The 20,760-nt window shown below is 47.1% G+C and overlaps 1 protein-coding gene and 1 long non-coding RNA gene across 2 annotated transcripts in view; one reads left to right on the top strand and one right to left on the bottom strand.

The window, feature by feature from the left end:
• Positions 1–19,961, bottom strand: part of C6H16orf96 (chromosome 6 C16orf96 homolog) — a 33,758-nt gene extending 13,797 nt beyond the window's left edge. The window contains exons 1-5 of the mRNA XM_034507028.2: positions 19,378–19,961; positions 3,670–3,774; positions 1,981–2,061; positions 1,705–1,791; positions 206–1,631 (exon numbers count right to left, since the gene is read on the bottom strand). Coding sequence (XP_034362919.1) covers positions 206–1,631; positions 1,705–1,791; positions 1,981–2,061; positions 3,670–3,774; positions 19,378–19,797 — 2,119 coding nt within the window. The 5' untranslated portion in view covers positions 19,798–19,961. The remainder of the gene's footprint in view (positions 1–205; positions 1,632–1,704; positions 1,792–1,980; positions 2,062–3,669; positions 3,775–19,377) is intronic.
• LOC143442876 (uncharacterized) lies at positions 1,361–17,270 on the top strand. Its single transcript, XR_013111458.1, has 3 exons — positions 1,361–1,497; positions 11,484–11,549; positions 17,134–17,270. It is a non-coding gene; the product is annotated as an uncharacterized LOC143442876 (long non-coding RNA).
• Positions 19,962–20,760: the final 799 nt, after the last annotated feature.

The following is a 20,760-nucleotide window of genomic DNA, read 5'->3' as shown; positions in this document are numbered from 1 at the left end:
GTGTGTGTGTGTGTGTGTGAGAGAGAGAGAGAGAGAGAGAGAGAGAGAGAGAGAGAGAGAGAGAGAGAGAGAGAAACTAGTGCTTAAGCCAAAGGAATGAGTGGCTAATGTTTGAAAGCAGTTTGTTGAGGAAGCCTAAGGAAGCAGGCTACAGGGCAGGGAGGATCGAAGCCTCTGCTGCCCTCCCCTGATTGGCCAGGCCTACCTAGGTAATTTAAGCGCTGGTTTAAGTTGGTTGACAGATTGGCAAACTCTTCTTTCAGAGAGTCATGTCTAGTAGGCATCTGAGCAATGTGACTCATGGAGTACTGCACAGCCTTTTTCTTTTCTTCAGGACTCGTAGCCTGCATGGCATTCAACATGGCCTGGGACAGAACTGGTTTGGGTGTGAAGGGGTTAAAGGGTGCTGCAAACTCTTCAGGAAGCTCTTCCATCTCATCCTCGCCAAAGGATATACCAGTGGTGGCTCCACGGCCAAATCCTGCACCCAGGAAATCTGCAAAGGCACCCAAAGGCCCTGATGATGCAATGAGTGCTGCTTTGGAAGCCAGTTGGCTTGCAGGGACATCCTGGACGGCCTTGACAGCATCTTTGGCTGCCTGGGCAGCTGTGTTTGCTGCGGCTGCGTAGGCGGCAGCGGCTGCTGCAGCTATGGCAACAGCAGACCTCAACTTCTTCAAGGCAGCCGGAGGGCCCTTACGGCGTGGTTCCGGGGCCTTGTCCTTCTGGGGTCTGTCTTTGTGGATCACCTTTTTGAGGGTTTTGACTTGAGGAACCTCATCTGTGGTGACTATGTCTTGGGGAGTCTCATCCTTGGGAGCTTTGTGATGGGAAGCCCTCTCCTTGGGGGCTCTGTACTTGAAAACCTTTTCCTTGGAAATCCTCTCCCGAGGACCTCTTCTCCTGGGAGCCCCTTCTGTAGTCTCTTCCTGGGGAGCCCCTTCAGTAGGGATCTCTTCCTCGAGAGCCGCATACATATCGATCTCTTCCTGGGGAGCCCCATCTACAGGCATCTCTTCCTGATAGCCTTCCATAAAGTATTCCTCATATTCATCTCCTTTTTCTTCAACATCTTGGAGCCGGTGGATCTCTTGCGGCAGTGGCTGAGTCCACGGTATTCCAGTGTCTACGGTTGTGAAACGAGCACGGGCCATCTGGCCCATAGGGCGAAATGGCCCTACGCCAGGCTGGTAGGGACCCATTTCCCACATAGGCCAAGCCCTAGGCCAGCCTCTAGGTGGTAAGGTCCATGCACCTGGAGGAACCATTCCAGGTCTAGGCCCATGGACTGGCATGAAACCAGGCCCAGGCATGAATCCAGGCCCAGGCATGAATCCAGGGGCAGGGACAGGGACAGGGACAGGGACAGGCTGTCTCATACTCTGTGTCTGAGACACAGAGGCCTGAGCCTGCTCTAACCCCTGAGAATCGGCAAGTTCAACAGCCCGAGCGAGCTCCTCGTCCCTGAGAGCGGCTGTGGTTCCAAGCTGCATCATGGTAGGCATAGCGGTGGCACTGGGGATGGGGACATGAATGAGGCCAGCATCCTCAGGCTGTTCCAAAGGAGACTCTGGAATAGAGGTCATGCTTGGCCATACACTGGACGGCTCCGCTTCCGACTTTTGCTGATCCTGCATGGGAAGGAGCTGAGCTGGTTGGTCTGTTCCCATTTCCCCTTTATCCCCGTCTTCCTTTTCCACTCACCAGATTGAACATGGCCTCGTGGAGGCCACTCCAGAGCACCAACTCCTCAGGTTGGGGGACAGCACGAACCTTATTCTGGAGGGTAACCTGTGTAGTGGGATGGAGAAAGTGAGTGGTGACAGGGTAGGGCAGGGTGGGGGATGGGATAGCATGTGTATGGCTGCCACATCTGCTCTGGGGGACTTGCCTGCTCACTGAAACCCTTTCCAGAAAGTGCTCCAAACTCATTGTAGCCCCTAGTGCACAGGGCAAGAGACTGGAATCCAAAGATCTTACCACTTCCCGCTGCAGGGCACCCAACTTCCGGTTCTGTATTTTCAAATCGTCGCCAAGAAGTTCCACTTTTTGTGGGTTTACCTGTCCAAGAAAGTAAACCTGAGGCTGGGGTTCGGGTTCTGGTCCCAGCCTGGCTGCTTCTCACCATATTAGCTAACTGAGTTTGGAACCTAAGGATGGAATTTACCATAAATTAAAAAAAAAAAAAAAAAAGTTTGGGAACTGTTGGGCTACAAAGTATTTAACAATCTTTGAATTTTTCAGGAGGCTGAATAGGTAGATCATTAAGAACCCGCGGGTGGGGTGGTAGGAAGAGGCTGGAGAGATGGCTCAGCTGCTAAGAGCACTGGCTGCTCTTCCAAAGGTCCTGAGTTCAATTCCTGGCAACCACAAGGTGGCTCACAACCATCTATAATGGGATCTGATGCCCTCTTCTGGTGTGTCTAAAGACAGCAACAAAGTATTCACATACATAAAATACATTAAAAAAATCTTTTTTTTTTTTAAAAAAGAATCTTCAAGAGGGGCAAGGGTGGCAGAGCAGACATGGAAGGACTGGGAAAGGACTGGGAAGTTAGCGTGAGTGGGGTGCATGGCATGAAGTTCACGGAGAATCAATAAAAATGTTATGTTGTAGGGGAAAAACAGACTTGCAGAGAGGAGAGATAGCAGTGTAGCTGGTAATATGCTGGCCAAACATATCCAAAGCCCTCAGCTTGATTCCCAGTGTTGCATAAAACCAGGAGTGGCAATGCTTGCTGTGACGTGGAGTGGGAGACTGAGATCTAAGCCAGTCTCTACTACTGGAGGCCAGGCTGGGCTACAGGGTACCCTGTTATAGAGCAGATTGACATTGAGGACAATGAATCTGCAAGAGATGAGCCAAGGAGGAATTATTTCTCAGACATACTTGCCCTAAGGTGTTCTTTTTAGCATCTCGTGGTTCTGACCCAACCCCAGATTAGCCCAAAGGTCAAATGTTACATTAGATCACTCTCTTTGGGGCAAATGGCCCAGCTGCAACACTTTGGAGCTTGCAGGTAAAGAGCTGGCTCCCGACCCTAGTTCGACTTCATTTGCTGTGGTCTGGAGGCTGTTGCCTCTTGCTTCAGGGATTCTGTGTCGCTCCATGGCAGGCTGGGATGTCCTTAAGCTGATGACATGGAATAGTAGGAGCTTCTGTGCCTGTGCTAGGTCTAACCTGCTTTTTAGAGTGGATAGTGCTTCCAGTGAAAGGAAAACGGTGAACCTGAACTCTGCAGTTACCCAATACTCAGGTAACCCTGAACTCCCAACATTTACACAATGGCTCCCAACCATCTGTCACTCCAGTTCTAGGGATCTGACACCTTTTTCTGAACTCTGCATGTACCAGACACATGCAAGTGGGCAAAACACCCATACACAAAACATTAAAACAGATACACCACCCACCCATACCCATCCAGCCCTCACCCCACCCCCATGCATTTTATGCAATTTAGAAAGTAAAAAACAATAGATTCTATTATTTTTCCTAAGTCAAGATAAAGTGGGTTTCTGTTCCTGATGCCTGAGGCTTAGCACAGCAGAGCAGGACTGTGGAGAGGGGGTCACAGAAAGTTCAGGGGGGCAAGGCAAATGCTTTGCTAGGGTGACTTAACCCTGTCTCCTCCCTTTCTGCTTGAGTGAAGGTAGAGGGACGAGCACCTTTTCAAATATAAACTTAATCGTGTCCACATCCTTCTGAACAGTCTCCACAGTGCTCTTGAGTGCATGAAGGTCACTGAGCAGATCCTGCAGAGTCTTGGTAAACTGGACGGGGAGAAAAGGGAGGAAGCCATGAAATTTGGTGTAAAAAGAATAAGTCACATTAGAAGCTTTTGGTGACAGCCACCTAAGGGATCCTCTTGGTTCTTGAAAGTCCTAAAATGGATATACCCAGAGACCAGCAAAGGGAACTGAGAACAGCGCTGTGATCCCCAAGCAGCCTGGGTAAAAAAGGCACATAATATAGTTATCTTGAGCATCTTTCACTCTCCCCCGCCCCCTTGTCTCTGTATGTGTCTGTGTGTGCATGTCTGTGTGTATGTGTCTCTCTGTGTATGTCTCTGTGTGTCTGTGTGTGTATTTTTCTGTGTGTGTCTCTCTCTGTGTCTCTCTGTGTGTGTCTATGTGTGTGTGTGTGTGTGTGTGTGTGTGTGTGTGTGTGTGTGATGAATATTGGACATGAAGGCTCCAGAGAGGCAGTATAAGTAGTCCTCATGTGAAAGGCCTTAGAGACTCAGAGCAGGGGAAATGGGACTAGACTTCCATATTTATTTATTTTAATTTAAAATTACCGACTAACTGGCTTTTTGAGGCAGAGTCTCACTGCCTAGCCCAGGCTGGCCCAGAACTTACTATGCAGCCTACACTGACCTAGATTTCTCCTGCTTATGTTGCCCCAGACCTGTGGATTCATATTTTTCAAAGATCCTTCTGGTTGCATGTAGAGACTGACTCTGGCTGGTGAGAGAGGAAGTCACAGGGCCTGCAGGGTAACCTCTGGGGTAGAGGCTCATGCCTGTGATGCTGGGGTCATAGCTCAGCTCACAGTGACTGGTGATCTTCTGTGACTTGCTAGGTTTTGATTCTTCAGCTATTCTTCAGCTATAAAGTAAGTAGGACTGGAAACATGGTCATGTGTTTAACCAACCTGAGATGTGATTAACCATTTCACTCATAACAAAATGGCACAAGCCAGTACATCTCTACAATTACACTAAGAGCAAATATATAATTTACATACATTATAGTTATATTCATTTTAAGGATGACACTTCCTGGTAAAAAGGTAAAGAGTGTCAGAATGGGTAACAATGAGATACAGTGTGTGTGCCAGGCGTGGGGCAGTCGCCTTTAACCTCAGGACTTGGGAGGCAGATGCAGGCAGATCTCTGTGAGTTTGAGGCCAGCCTGGTCTACAGAGCAAGTTCCAGGACAGCCAAGACTACACAGAGAAACCCTGTCTTGGAAAAAAAAAATCCAGCTACATGCTAGATAAAGGGCACTTTCTAGTGCGTATGTACACATGCGTGTTTGTGTGTGTGTGTGTGTGTGTGTGTGTGTGTGTAGGTACATCTAGGTACATCTGTGTGTGTGTGTGTGTGTGTGTACCCCAGAGGTCACCCTGGGTGTTGTTATCAGTCACCATCCACCTCATTTTTTGAACCAGGGCCTTTCAGTGGACTCTGAGGATCATTGATTAGTGTAGGGCGAGTGGCCAGCAGTCTCAGGTTTCCTGTGGATTCTGCATTTCCAGTGCTGGAATTCCAGGCAGAAACCACACGCCTGGCTTTTTATGTGGTTAATGGAGGTAGAACTTAGATCCTTATGCCTGTGTGACAAACACATTGCCAACTGGGGCATCTCATCAGCCCAGGAGCACCACAGCCATTACTTATGTATCTGAGACACATTCATTTGTTTGTCACGCATCCCAGGCTGGCCTGAGACTTGAACCCCTTTGCCTCAGCATCAGGAATGCTACATTTCCAGGCACGAGACATATTTCAAGCTGAAAGTCATAAATAAGTTGAAAATAGAAGAAAAAGATATTCTCTCAAAGCCTTGACCTAGAGAAATCTAGAAGGGCTGTACCAGTACCAAGCAAAAGCAACGTATCAGCACTAGAGGCAGGAACGGTGGGCACAGAGGCGTTTGTTGGAGCTGCCAGTGACTATGTCACTCAACAAAATCTCTCAATGCAATGGCTTAATCTTCCATCTTAAGACACTGGAACAGCTGGTAATGATGGTTCATGACCATAACCCTCAGGAGGTAGAGGCAAACAGAGCAAGAGGTCATTCTCAGGTACATATCAAGTTTGAGGCCAGCCTGGGCTACGCAAGACTGTCTCAAAACTAGCTAGCTCCCAGTCATGGTGATGTATGCAAACATAAAGAGTCCCTGTCTTAACAAACAAACAAAAAATCCCCAATGAAATGTTAAGTAACTAAATCACGTAAGGCATGAGAACTGTGTGTCATGGCCAAGTTGGATTAATTTCAGTGGTTCAATCAATTCCTTATCTAAAAGTCACTTAATATAACACCAGTTTAAAAAAAAAAAGATCCTATCTATCAAAAAGCAGTGAAAGCTGAGTGTGGTGGCTTGTGCCTTTAGCTCCAGAACTTGGGGAGGCAGAGAGAAGTAGGCAGGTATCTATGAGTTTGAGGCCAGCCTGGTCTACACAGTGAGTTCCGGGCCAGCCAAGGCTGTGTAATGAGATCCTGTCTGGAATAATAGCAAACCAACCAGCCAAACAAACAGAACAGAGCAACAGTGTGTCATCTCAGTTGAGTCACACACACACACACAAAAAACCATTTATTAAAACCCAACTGACTTTCATGGTAAAAACATGTGATAGTTAGACTTCCTCAGCTAGATAGAGCCCAGTGCCAAAAGACCTAAATCTCAGCACCCGAGCACTCACCATGTGCGACCGTGAAAGGTAGCCTTGTTCTGGTTAAGATGATGCTCCAAACCCCGGTGACCCTGAAGGGACCAGGCCCCTGTCACTAGCTGCAGCTCCCCATAGATTTGTGGCCTTCAGTCATGCAAGGGTAACACTCCAAGCCCTTCCACAGGTAGAGGACGTGACCATGTAGACTCAAGACAGATCTCCATTTTGATGAGGTACCTAAAGGCCTGAAGGGCTTAGCCAATAAGCTTTCCTTCACAGACACTCCTCCCTGCAAAAGGTATTTAACCTCAGGTCCACCCTGAGAAGTGGGGGATGGTTTTTACTCATCCACTTTTTGCCATGACAATAAATGCCTTAAAACCATGGACTGCCTCATTTCATCAGGATTTGTTATGGCAAACCATGGGGAAGGCCTTCGCCTAAGAGCCGCTGCCACTGTCTAATTTCCCGTAGAAGGCCTCTCTGTGCTTCCAGCCACAGCTGCCACCAAGCCCAAGCCAACCGCCAGCTGACAAGCCGAGGACGCTCCCCGCAGGACCAGCCAGAGCTCTCCTTTCCCCCCACCCCCGCCCCCTAGCCCCGGTCTAGATCCAGCCCAAGGGCCCCCAGCAGCGCCTGGGTGTCCAAGAGCCTGAGAACCAGACAACCCCCAGCCTCATCACAGGACCGCGATCCTAGAACCAGCTCCAGCTATCCCTGCACTTCAGACTGTGCTTCCCAACCCCGGGAGCAGTATCCTGCTTCTCTACAGCCCAACACTTGCCTAGTGACAGCATCGAGTAAGCACAGTCAAACTTCCTGTGTCCTGCGTCCTGGAACCCTGTGGTGGAGCGGACACAGGACCCCACAACCCTACAACCATGCAAAGCCCGGCCTCCAGCAGAAGCAAGACAACAGGCAGCCAAGCCAACCCGCAGTTACCATTTCACCCCATGCATCTGGCCAGCATGATTAGGCCACAGAAAGGAATAAAAAGCATTTGATTGAGAAGGAAGTTAGACTAAGTGCGTTTGCCCGTGACATTATCTTCCTTCTAGGAAGTGTTAAGGGGGCTGGAGAAGTATCTCAGTGCTTATAAGGGCACTTGTTGCTCTTGCAGGGGATCTCCATTATGGCGGTTCACAACTGTCTTTAACTCCACTCCCGGGGACACTCTCCTGACTCTACTGACACCACACAAGCATGTGGTGCACATACACAAATGCAGGCAAAATACACGCAGAAAGGTTAAGAAATCTTAAAAAAAAAATTTAAAAAGAAAGTTCTGAGAAATTGATGTTTAGAACCAATAAATTAGTTCAGCAGGTGTGCCGAATAGGTACAATATCATTTTGCAAAAAGCAATTGTATTCCCAGGCTTCCCAAAAATGAAGAAAGTCATCTCACTTCACAGCAATAAAGAAGGATACAATTCTGAGGAGGAAATTCAAGGAAACAGATGCAGGCCTGTAGGCCTGAGTGAGGTGACACACCTGTAATCTCAGCACTTGTGAGGCAGAGACGAGCACGCTGAAAGTTCAAGGTTATCTTATGCTCTAGCTAGTTCAAGGCTAGTCTTGAACAGAACAACAAAACAAGATCAGAGAAATGGCCTGAATGGAGGGACTCTGGCCAGCCCAGCCCGCTGCCCAGCCTGCCTGCGGCTCTGGCAGGTCTTGCCCTTCTTCCCCATTTCCTCTGCTTTGCTCAGTTCCCTCTGCTTACACTCCTAAAGCTAGCCACCAAGGTGGCTATCCCCTTATTTGACCACTTCCCCCTCCTGAGGCTGATTACCAAGAAGTCCAGTAATCAAAGGGCCCCTTTAGCTGCCCTAATTAGCATGCCCAATTAAAATTAATCACCTCATCCTAACACAGTTTTCCCTTTTTCCCATTATAAACCACTATTTGCCTATGGGTCATATCTGTCTCCTTTTAATCTAGAGTCAGTCTTTTGTCCTCCAGGATAAATACCTCCCCCTTCTCCCCAGTTTTCCTCTCTCATCCTCTATCTCCTGTCTGCATCTCTTATTCCCTGCCCTCTGTCCCTCTGGAACAAATGACTCTCCTCTGTGCCTTGGAGGTCCTGAGCCGACACTTTTCCCTTCACCAGAGGCTTGGGTTCCATCCGTGTCCTGGTTAGTTAGGTCAATAAAGAATTCTCTAAATAATTAGAAAATATCCTCTCCTCGTGTTTCTGTCTTAAAGTAATTTTATTTACCCTTTAACAATTTCATCCATGTACATGATGCAAAAGTAGCAAAAGTGTTTACATTTTTACCTATTTTTATATGTATAATAGGTGTTTGCCTGTAGGTTTATCTGTGTATCATGTGACTGCCTGGTACCTTAGAAGTCTAGGTCCCTTGGGTCTGGAATTATATAATTGTGAGCTGCTTCATGGATGCTGAAAATGGATCCTGGTCCTCAGGAAAGGCAGCCAGTGCTCTTAACCACTGAACCCCCGACTGTACTGTTAAGATGGCCACACTCTCCAAATTCGTCTCCCAGCCCATTCTAATCTAACCCGATCCCTATCGGGTAAGTTCACAAAGGTTGACAAACTTGCAGTTCTCATAGAATCTTATGGCTCCAGAACAGCCAAAGCAATTTTAAAGAGCAATGTAGGAGACCTCATTTTTCAGATTTCAAATATCAAGAGTCCTCTTGATGACAAGACAAGAGTCAGCACAGTGTGGCAGAGCTGGGACCAGAGGTCCAGGTCAGAGCACTATCCAGTATCCACAAAGTCCTGGCTTCTGTCTCCGATATAGCAAAAGAAAAGAAGCATGGCGTTGGCGTGAGGACAGATGTACAGATCAGCAAAATAAAGCTGACAGCCTGACAGTCTGGAGACAGACTGACAGGTTCACATTTAACTAATTTGTAAAATTTTATTTATTTTATGTGTACGAGTCTTTTGTCTGCATTTATGTCTGTGTTCCACATGTGCACAGGATGCCCCCTCAAAGGCCAGAAGAGAACATCAGGTTCCCAGGGACTTGAGTTACAGATGGTTGTGGCCTCCCTGTGTATGCTGGGGATTGAGCCTCGGTCCTCTGGTGTAACAGCCAGTGCTCTTAATGGCTGAGCCCTTGGCCAATTTTTAACAAAAGCATCAAGGTATCAAGATGATCCACTGAGAGAAAGAATCATTTGTTTTAACAAATGGTGCTAGGCTAATTAGATGTTCAAATGTAAAAGTTGTCTTGTTTGGTGGTTTGTAGTCCCAGCTACTTGGAAGGCTGAGGCAGAAGGATCACCTTTGAACCTAGGGGCCTTGAGGCCAGTTTAAGGTCTTGTCTAAAAAAAAGAAAAAAAAAAAAAAAAGAAAGAAAGAAAGAAAAGAAAAGTGGGAACAGGCCTAGAGAGATGGCTGAACAGTTAAGAGCACTTCAAACTTTCTTGATGGACTGAGTTCAATTCCTAGCACCCTTATAACTGGATCTCCAAAGGCTCCAGCGCCTTCTTCCGGCCTCCAAAGGCAAATGCACACATATGCACACACTCCTACATAGACACAAATGGGTACAACATAACTATAAACAAAAACAAAAAGAAAAGTAAGATTTTTTTTTTTTTTTGAAATTTGTGACCCTGGCTGCCCTGGAACTCAATATGTAGACAGGCTGTTCTTAAACACATAGAGATATGCCTCTGCTGCCGAGTATTCAGAAAAAAAGGTGTACACCACCACACCTGGCTAAATAATTCTTTTTAAAGAACCCACAGAAACCTGTGCATCAATGTTCATAACAGCCCAAAATGACAAGAACCCAAATCTCTATTAGCTGAGAAATCAAATGTAGCATATACATAGAAACACAGTATCGCTTGGCAATAAAATAACAAGGTACTGGTAAATGCTTCACAGAGGTTAACCTGGGAAACCTTATGATACAATGAAATTCTGGGAGCTCAAGAGGGCAAGAGTTGAGCATGGACTACAAGTCATTAAGGAATCTCTTCCGAGACTCTTGATAATGTCCTAAAATTAGATGGCAAGAGTCACACCACTCTGTGAAAGCACTAAAGTGCAATCAGTATTGGAATGATGGGGCTGGCATTGCTTGCAGCCGCAAATGCCAATGAACAGAGACAAGAATTGAACCTGTAAGTTGGGCTGTGTTCGGAGAGTTGCTGATCCCAGAAGACAGTGATTTAACACCCTCAGTATGCTGCCTTCCGCCTCAGCTCTAGCCAGCAGGCTGTATAAGGAGGGACAAAGGCAGGCGCTCTGCCTGTGGTCATCGAATCAGTAATGCCTGTGTGTCTGTTACCATTCCTTGAACTCTCACTTTCTGGAAACTAAGTCTAGTTAGTGTCTGCTAGTGTCAACCCTGTGTTCCTCTAGGCCCCATCTATACTGGGGAATTAACTCAGGACAAGCAAACCAGTAACTATGTTTATCTACTAAGCTATCATAGCATGTGCACAGATGCCTTTTTAGAATATGGAATACAAAAATACCCTAACTACTCCCATCTTCAGTTGTAACTGAATTCCATACACTTTCAACACATGAATTTTATGCTTATGTAAAATATCTTAATAAAGTAGTAAAATACCACTGCAATGATGATGACGATGATGATGACAGGGTTTCTCTATGTAGATCTGGCTGCCCTGGAGCTCACTCTGTAGACCAGGCTGGACCTGAACTCACAGAGACAAACCTGACTCTGCCTCCTTAGTGCTGGGATTAAATGTGTGCACCACCATCGATCGTCAGCCTTGAGATGTTTTGGTTTTTTTGTTTTTTGTTTTTTTGTTGTTTTTTTTTTGTTGTTGTTTTGGTTTTTTTTGTTTGTTTGTTTGTTTTTGAGACAGGGTTTCTCTGTGTAGCTCTGGCTGTCCTGGAACTCACTCTGTAGACCAGGCTGGCCTCGAACTCAGAAATCCACCTGCCTCTGCCTCCCAAGTGCTGGGATTAAAGGTGTGCGCCACCACTGCCCAGCTTGAGATGGGTTTTTAAGGCCTCATGTACTTGTGATTAGAAACTGTTCTTCAGAGAGACCTGTGTTATATGTAGACCTCACTGTCTATTTCTGTGTCCTCTCTCCTGTCTCCTTTAGAGCCACTTGGGGACCAAACTCCTCAAGCAGGAATAACCTCTCCCGACAAACACAGCTAACTGCCAGGTAGGTCCACACCTAAAATCCCAGTATCCAGAGGCAGGAAGATCAGGACGCTAAGCTCATTCTCTGCTGCAGAGAAAGTTTGAAGCCAGCCTTGGCTATGTGAGACCTTGTCTAAAAAATAAACTACAATACGTCCTCCTCCAACAACAGCAACAACAACAGCAACAACACGTGGAAAAGATGGCAGAATCTTTGGGCTGCTCCATGAGTGAAGGCTCAAAATGGAAGCAGGGTTCTGTTCTAGCTGAGGGTCTGTTCCGTGACACTGCACTGGAAGCTTTTCTATGGTCAGTAACCCCACCTGCTGCCTCTCATGCCAGGGATATGCCCTGAGATTGAGAGGACTAAGTTCACCACAGCCAGGCTGACTCCATGACAGGCTGCAAACTGGCAGTTTGGGAGACTAGGCCTAAGTATCTGTTTCCCAGAAATGAGAACCAGGATCCAAGAACCCATGGTCAGCCAACCCTCAGGCAGCCAATCCGAGGACGCCTTGTCATCTGACCTGAAGTAAGAATAGGTAGCTAGAATGAGTAACACCCCCCGCCCCCCAATCTCCAGAGCTAATTGTAGAACCAGTCAGACCCCTGGAGATAGAACTAACCAATCCAGTTAAAAGGGCAGTACCCCTCCCCTAACTAACAATCAGAGCTGAGCCTTTGAGTCCACCAGAGGTCTCCATTCCCAACTGCAGCAAGCAGGAGACTCAGCTGAATAAATGCCCGGTGCTTTTGCATACTATTTGAGTCTGGGCTATCACTTCTTCAAACCCTAACAGGATCAAGCAGCAGTCATTCACAAGTTTGGGAAAGCTCGACTTCTAGGGCCTTAGGGGAAAGTTCTCCCTCTGCCTAGGCACTCAGGCTGCAGACTGGACTTGGATGGAACTGTGTTGACAGGGAATCAAGTCCAGAGGCTAACCAGCCTGGTGCAGGCACTAGAAGTCAGGGGTGTCCTTACTTGTGACGGCTCCCTCTCAATAGAGTTCTCAGGCCTTAAGGAGTACACTACAGGGACCTAAAGCCAACATTGTCTTGAGCGATCAGCCACCTAGGCTGACATGCTACATCCAGAGCTGTGGCGGATGGGAATGGAGACTGAAGAACGCTACAAGTACTTCACAGCCTCTGGGAAGGGCGACAACCCAGTCCAAGGTGCTCATTACCCTTCTGACAACAGCTTCAACCCTAAGTCTCGACAACCAACACCCTTAAGCAACATTACACCACCGCCAAATCCAAGTTCAATGTGAAATAATTTTAATTTGTATGATATACAACAGGCATACTTTGGTTGTGGAAGAGAAGGGTAGGGAGGGAATTTAGAACCACCTTAAAAACAAAAAGTTAATGCCATTCTTTTCTCCTTTGAAGCTGGGTGCCAGAGTCATTCTTTAAGAACCAGGGTCTCAGCCGGGCGGTGGTGCCGCACGCCTTTAATCCCAGCACTTGGGAGGCAGAGGCAGGCAGATTTCTGAGTTCAAGGCCAGCCTGGTCTACAAAGTGAGTTCCAGGACAGCCAGGACTACACAGAGAAACCCTGTCTCAAAAAATCAAAAAAAAAAAGAAAAAAAAAAAAAGAAAAAAGAAAACCAGGGTCTCAACCAGACAGGGACCAACAAAGACAGTTTTCCAGGGAGGAGAGGAATCTGGGGGCTCAAAAGGGGCCTGCAATTTGGAAGAAACCTACTAGGGGGAGCTGGTGTGGGAAGTACTGAGGCTGGTTGGGCTGGTGATAGACTGTGGGCTACAGTCTGGAAAAGATACCACATGGCTGAGGCTGTTATGGAAGCTTAATCTTCCTCCCTCCCTCCCTCCCTCTTTCCCTCCTTCCCTCTCTCCCTCCCTCCCTCCCTCCCTCCAAGGCTTCTCTGTGTAGCCTTGGCTGTCCTGGAACTTGCTTTGTAAGCCAGGGTGGCCTTAAACTCGCACAGATCTGCCCATCTTTAAAAGTGTATGCCACCACCTGACAGTTTCTCTCTATTTTTTTTTTTTTCCTTTCGTTCCCTCCGTTGTAGACCAACCTGACCTTGAAGTTAAGATAATCCTTCTGCCTCTCCAGTCCTGGGCTTAGAGGCATGTGTCTCCCACCCGTTCCCAGCCTGGAGCCCAGGTTTCCTAATCCAGCAGTCCTCACCTGGGTTGGTGGGCGCCTGGCAGTATCTGGAGATGTTTTCAGTGACTGTAAGAAGGTGGTACTTCCAGTGCACAGGACAGTTTCAAACCACAGAGAGTGATCCTACCCACTATATTAATAATACTGGGAGAGAGAACCTGACAGCCTAACCCTGCTAATAATGAGTTGTTGTGGGACCAGTGTGCATGGGCCTTGGACCCACCGTGGAGCAGGAGGCCTCTGGTGTTTGTGTTGGTTTTTCAGGCACCCCCTGCCTTCTTTGGAATGAGTACTGAGAGCAACAGTCTTTTCTTGTGTCTTTGAGGGGTGACTACTAAGGGGGGCAGGATACAATAACCCAAGCATCCCAGAGAAAGGCTGTGGAAGGGTGCCGTGGGGGTGATCCCAGCATCTCTGTGACATCTAGCCTGCCATCCTCACTGTCTAGTTCAGGCAGACACTTACCTAAGCAGCTCCCATTGTTCTTGCACCATGGCAACTTCATCCAGTGGTCACTGGCAGCATGCTCTAATGGTCGGAACATCCCTTATCGGTACAGACAGTCCTCTAAGGTTGCAGTGCCAAGTCTGATCCTGTCCACGAGGCCTCTCCTGAGCAGAACAGGTGATCTTCCTCTGCTTCTCAGGGCACATGAGAATTCTAGAAGCCTTTACTCATCAAGGCCAAAGACCCTGGAGGCAGGCTGCAGCTAGCACTTCAAACATTTGTGTCCAGGCCTATCTGCTCTGTTCTGTTCCTGAACACATACTTTTGCATAATTTCAAGACATTTTATTGTCCCTGAACAAAAAGTCTTTCTCCATTAGCAGTTACTTCTCATGGAAGTTCTCTTCTCTCTGGCTTTTCCAATTTGCCTCTTCTAGACACTTTATATAAATGGACTCCCAGAGCATGTGGTCCTTCCAGCCTCTTCCCTTCAGAAGAATGACTGATACTCCTTCCTCAGTTGCTTGGCTCTTTTGACTGGTGTCAGACCTGGCTGTGTTGACCAGGGACCCTGCACCCTCCAGCACTCCACAGCCTCAGCTCCCTGTGTTCCTTCTGACTCATTGAGATTGTATCCCTGTTTCCTGCTCAGGCTAAATCTCTGAATGATGATGATAGCAGCCACGGGCCTTAGATATAGCACTGTATAATTTACAGTTAACAGGATATATATATATAGTGGGCTCTCATGTGGTCCAGACCAGCCCTGAACTGAATATTTATAAAGGATGACCTTGAACCCCAGACCTTTCTGTATCGTTCACATACCAGGATGCAGGCTCCATACCTGGCTTAAGTATTGCTGGGGCTTCATGCATGCTAGGCTGGCATTCTATTAGCTGAGCTGTCTCTTTGGCCCCAGTTCGTGTGAATTCCAAGTACAATCCTGGGATAAGGAAACATCCATCAACAGTCATCAAGTCCCACCCTTTCCTGCTAGCAGAAAGGACTGGAGTTATTCCACCTGTCCACTCTGGCAGGCTTTGATAGCTTCTCTGTTTCCCAGCATAATGACCTCAAATGGCTCCTCTTCACCGTCTGAAATAAGTGCATGCCTTGTAGAGTTACTACAGAGCTTAAAGGTGCTAAGTGGGCAGTGTGTAGCTCACATGGTACACAGTGAGCACCGTTTTCCTGGATAGAGAGCAAAGGGGAAGGGAGGAAGGAAACAGGACAGGCATACGGCCTAGGAGAGTCAAGAGACACAACACTGAGATAGGAGGGCAGCCTGTTTCCTTAAACATCTCTACAAACTCCTGAGTTGAAGATTTCACACCTGCAGGCCCTCAGCCAGACCCAGCAGCCTCTCTGTGGCTGGTGCCCAGCTTAGGTTCTCACTGAGACTTGCTGGGTGACTGGCATTACTCTAATGACTCTGCCACACATTGGGGGTGAGAAGACCCCTTCCTATTTCTAAGATGGTGACAATTCTCTACTTCTCTCTGGTCTAGGGTTTTTTGTTTGTTTGTTTGTTTGTTTTGTTTTGTTTTGTTTTGTTTTTTGTTTTTTGTTTTTTGTTTTTCGAGACAGGGTTTCTCTGTGTAGTCCTGGCTGTCCTGGAACTCACTTTGTAGACCAGGCTGACCTCGAACTCAGAAATCCGCCTGCCTCTGCCTCTGCCTCCCAAGTGCTGGGATTAAAGGCGTGCGCCACCACCGCCCGGCTTGGTCTAGGGTTCTTTTAGCCATTAGGACTAATAGACTGGAGGAGACTGGTGGAGACTGACAGAGGTTGGCAGAGGCTAGAAGAGAGGAGTTCCTGAACCCAGCGCCTCACTCAGTCTTGACCTGAAGCCTTGCTCCTGGATCTCAAAAGGTCACCTTTCTTGTCAGCCCAAACTTTATCTCCCACCCCCTCCACCCCATGTCTCACAAGGCCTAGGATTTACTTAGTCCTAGCTGAGTGTCGGGGACGCTTCCTCTACACACCAGGAGCTCAAGAAGGAGTTATAACTTAGATCTCCATTTCACAGACCATGGAACAGTGGTGGAAGGTGAGCTGCTCAAGGCCCATGGCTCAAAAAGGATGTGGGGTCAGTGCAGAAGTGCCCTCAGACCAGAGACATTTGGGTGACTTCTGTTAGGTACACCAGTGTGCAGGTGCTTGGTTGAATATGTTTTTAGTTCTTTTGATTTCCTACCCAGGAGTGGGGTATTTCATACCACAGTCACACGGTGACTCTGTCTCACTTCTTGAGACCTGTGAGCTGTGTTCCAGAACAGCTGCACTCTTTCCATTCCTTACAGCAGTGGGTGAGAGTTCAGTTCTCTTGTCAGCAATCCTTCTTCACTGGAGATGAAGCCTAGGACCATGTGCTTGCTAGGACAGTGTACTACCACTGACAGTACCCTTGGCCCTTGAGATGGTCTGCTAGATTGTTCAAGCTAGCCTTAAACCCAAGCATCTCTTGCCTCACCTCCCCAAGTGTTGGAAAATACACCTGGATGTCCCTTTTAAATTAATTACATTTATTATTATTATTATTATTATTATTATTATTATTATTATTATTATTATTATATGCATGTGATGCAGATTCAGGGAATTCCTAGAGATCAGAGGTAACTTGGAGTCAGTTCTCCACCATGTGGTCCCAGGGGTTCAACTCAGGTTGTCAGGCTTGGCAGCTTTACCTTCTGAGCCATCTTAAAGGCTTTGTTTCTCTTTCCTTTTCATTTAAAAAGTTTTAAAGACTTATTCATTTTATTTTATGTGTAGAGGTTTTTTCTGCATGTTTGTGTGTATACCATGTTCGCGCCTGGTGTCCTTGAAGGTTAGAAGAGGGCATTGGAGCAGGCGCTATGGATGGTTGTGAATCTCGGAACTGGGAAATGAGCCCAGGTCCTCTCTAAGAACAGCAAGTGGTTTTTTTTTCTTTTTTTCCTTTTTTAATTTTTGATCTCTCTCTCTCTCTCTCTCTCTCTCTCTCTCTCTCTCTCTCTCTCTCTCTCTCTTTGAGACAGGGCTTTACCGTGTATCCTGGCTGTTTTGGAAATTACTCTGGCTGGCTTCAAATTCAGAGATCCACCTGCTTTTGCCTCCTGAATGCTGGGATTAAAAGTATCCACCACCGGGTTGGAGAGATGGCTCAGTGGTTAAGAGCACTGACTGCTCTTCCAGAGGTCCTGAGTTTAATTCCCAGCAACCACAAGGTGGCTCACAACCATCTGTAATGGGGGCCTAATGTACTCTTCAGGTATGTCTGAAGACAGCTACAGTGTACTCATATAAATAAAAATAAATAAAGTTTACAAAAGTGTCCACGACCAAAGACTGAAGCAAGAAATGTTCTTAACTGCTGATTTATCTCTGCAGCCCCTGGTTTTCTTTTCTTAATCCTTCTGAACTGATTCTGTTGATATAACTACGTCCTAGAGTAGGAAGGATTGGGCAATGACATTCCAAGGTAGGGATCTGAGCCAAGCACTGGACTCAGCTCCTGGTTTCACTATCACTGACTGTAGAGCCTCCAGCAAATTGAGTATCAACTACAGGCACTCCTCGCCTACAGAATAGGGATACTTACCCTTTACGTGGCTACTTCTCGTGGGTTTGTATTCACTCACTTTATCTGTGGCTCTTGCCAAGCTGAAGGTCCTGGTACCACGGTGACTATAGGGTCTCCCCGATGATAGATCCGCATATTACCTGATTTTTGTGATAGAGTTTCTCTGTGTGTAGCCGCGGTTGTGCTGAAGCTCACTCTTTAGACCAGGTTGGCCCTGAATCCATCTGCCTCTGCCTCTCAAGTGTTGGGGTTAAAGATGTGCACCACCACCATGCAACCTCGTTTTGTTTAAATTGAAGAGTCACATGACATGATGTCTTTTGTTATTATTTGACCAGGGGTCCTAAGTACTTAGGCTGGTGTGGCATTTCCCTTGAACTTCTGACCCTCCAGCCTCTGTCTCCCAAACACAAGGCTTGCAAGCATGTGCCATATGCTTTTATTTGGAGCTAAGGATCCAACCCAGGGCTTCACACATGTAGGCAAATATTCTACCAACTAAGCTGCTTCTTCAGCCAAAATAGCCCTTTAAATATCTGTGTGAAGCCGGGCAGTGGTGGCGCATGCCTTTAGTCCCAGAACTCAGAGGCAGGTGGATCTCTGTGAATTCCAGGCCAGCCTGATCTACAGAATGAGTTCTAGGACAGGAAGGACAACACAGAAGAACCCTGAATTGAAAAAAACAGAACAAAAAACGAAAAAAGAAAAAAAAAAAAAAACTAAAAACACCAAACAAAAAGATCTTTGTGTGTTTGAGTATGGTGCTGTGTAAGTGTGGGTACCTGTGTGCGCAGGGTCACTCCTCTCTGCTACCTTGTTTGAGGCAGAGCCTCATTTCTGCTCTGATTGACAGGCTAGCTGGCCCTTGATTTCTGGGAAATTTCCTCTCTCTACTTCTCATCATAATTGAATTGGAATTGGGCCTAGAAAGATGTCTCAGCAATGAAGAACTTGCATTGTCCTTACAGAGGTCTTAAGTTCAGTTCCCAGCACCCATGTTGGGTGGCTCACAACCAGCTACAATTTCAGTTCTAGGGGGATCTGACACCTCCTTCTCTCCTCCAAGGGTTTCTTCATACATGTACACACACATACACACACACATGAGAGAGAGAGAGAGAGAGAGAGAGAGAGAGAGAGAGAGAGAGAGAGAGAGAGAGAGAGAGAGAGAATTTAAAAGGAGAACTTGAATTATAGACAGGTTACTGTGTTTGTCTTTTATATGGGTTCAGGTAACCTGAATTCACAGTCAAGTTTGTACAGCAAATACTTTATCCATTGAGCTGTCTCTCCCATCCAAATTAGCCAACTTAAATAAACAGTTCAGTGGCACTGACACCATCACTTTGATGGAGTTTCAAACATCTTCATCATTCCAGAAGGAAACCCCATATCCAACCAGTTGCCATGCCCTGTGCCCCTCCCCTTGTCTCCTGGAAACTTCGTCTGCCTTCTGGATATGAACATCTGCCTATTCAGGGTATTTTGCAACAACAGGATCTTTAATTATGTTGTCTGTTGTATCTGGCTTCTTTCCTCCGAATACAATTAAGGATGCAAGCTTGGAACCTGAATTCTGTCCGACAAAGTCTCACCTACCCTCCATAAGTGGATATATCCCGTCCCAAGGGAGAAGAGGGGACATGGTGTCTAGGAGGAGAGGTGGGGTCTAGAGTGCCTCTCCAGAAGGAAGGTTTACCTTTTCTGTGGCTTTCTCATTGCCTTCTATCCTCTTCTGGATCTTGATATTCTGCCACATTTCCTCAGCGGGACGTTTGTTCCCGTAGCTATCCTCTACCAGCTGGGTGGTCGTGGGTTTATCCTGCAGCTCAGCCAGTTTGGCATCTATCTTGTCGATTCGGTCTACCACATGGTCAAAGATGTTGCTAAGCCTCTTCATTGGGTTGATGATGGGCTGGGCATCTCCTTCCCTGGGCATAATCACCACCGGTGAAGTTTGAAGGAAATCCTCTTCCCCTGAAAGGACTTTCTTGAGCTCAGAGATTTGGATGTGGTCTAGGATGCCCTGGAGCACGAGATGAAGGGCCTTGAAGTTCACTACCCCACATTGTGGTATGGCTACGTTGACCAGCTCGGTGAATGTGAGAGAGAAGCTCATCCTGCCAGGGGATGGGTTGATGTGGCAAGGCTTCTGGGCGTCCTTGGGGACAAGTAGCGGCTTTCAATTATCTGAACTGCTACACCAACAGGTCCTGAGAGGCTTGGCTCGGCAAGTCACAGCAAGGAATGGCCTCTGTCCTTGTCAGAGCTCAGACCAGGACTTCTGGTTGCTAGGATGCCAGAGAACATGGTGGAGTGGGCATGCTTCCGAGAACCCAGCGTGGGGTGGGTGTTCATCGGTGAGCTGGCTCAGAAGAGGTGTTCAATCAATATTTGACAAATGCTTCAGGAGTGAATGGCAGCCTTTCATTCAAGCCCTCTGATTAATTAAGGCTTATGCCTCTAACTGACACACAGAGGAGAGGGAAGGAAGCTCGGTCCTTAGAAGTCTCTGAAATCAGGACAGAATACAGTTTTCTTGGAGTCAGAAGGTCCAAGGTTTTAGGACAAGAGGACGAGAGAAGAGCCTAAAGAGTTAAGCTGGTTTCTGGATGCGCTCAAAGATACCTTTACCCACCCCCTAGCAGCCCAGGCACTTATTCCTGAAGAGGGGAAAGGCACACAGGTAAGAAACTCAAGGTATGAATCAGTATCCCAGAGTCAAATGTTCCAGTAGCCCAGGTGATAACGTCTCTTGAGTGCTGGGCTTCATTGATCCCTGGGTGGGGGTGGGGGTGGGGGTAGGGGGATGGCACACACTTTTAATTCTAGTACTCAGGAGGCAGAGGCAGATAAGATTCTGAATTTGAGGCCAGCCTCATTTACAGAGTGAGTTCCAAAAGAGCTAAGGATACACAGAAAAACTCTGTTTTGAAAAACAAAAACAAAACAAAGAAAGAAAAATCTGTGGGCTTCATATATCCTTCTAAGGTGTGCATTAGGGCTCTCCAGAGAGAACAACAGACAACAGAATGTAGTGATGGAGACACATGAGGGGCTCATGAGCCTTTTGTGGTTATGG

This window comes from Arvicanthis niloticus, chromosome 6 (genome assembly GCF_011762505.2).
Source record: "Arvicanthis niloticus isolate mArvNil1 chromosome 6, mArvNil1.pat.X, whole genome shotgun sequence".
NCBI lineage: Eukaryota > Metazoa > Chordata > Mammalia > Rodentia > Muridae > Arvicanthis > Arvicanthis niloticus.
The sequence above is the reverse complement of the archived record's forward strand: the minus strand, read 5'-3'. Positions and strand labels throughout refer to the sequence as shown.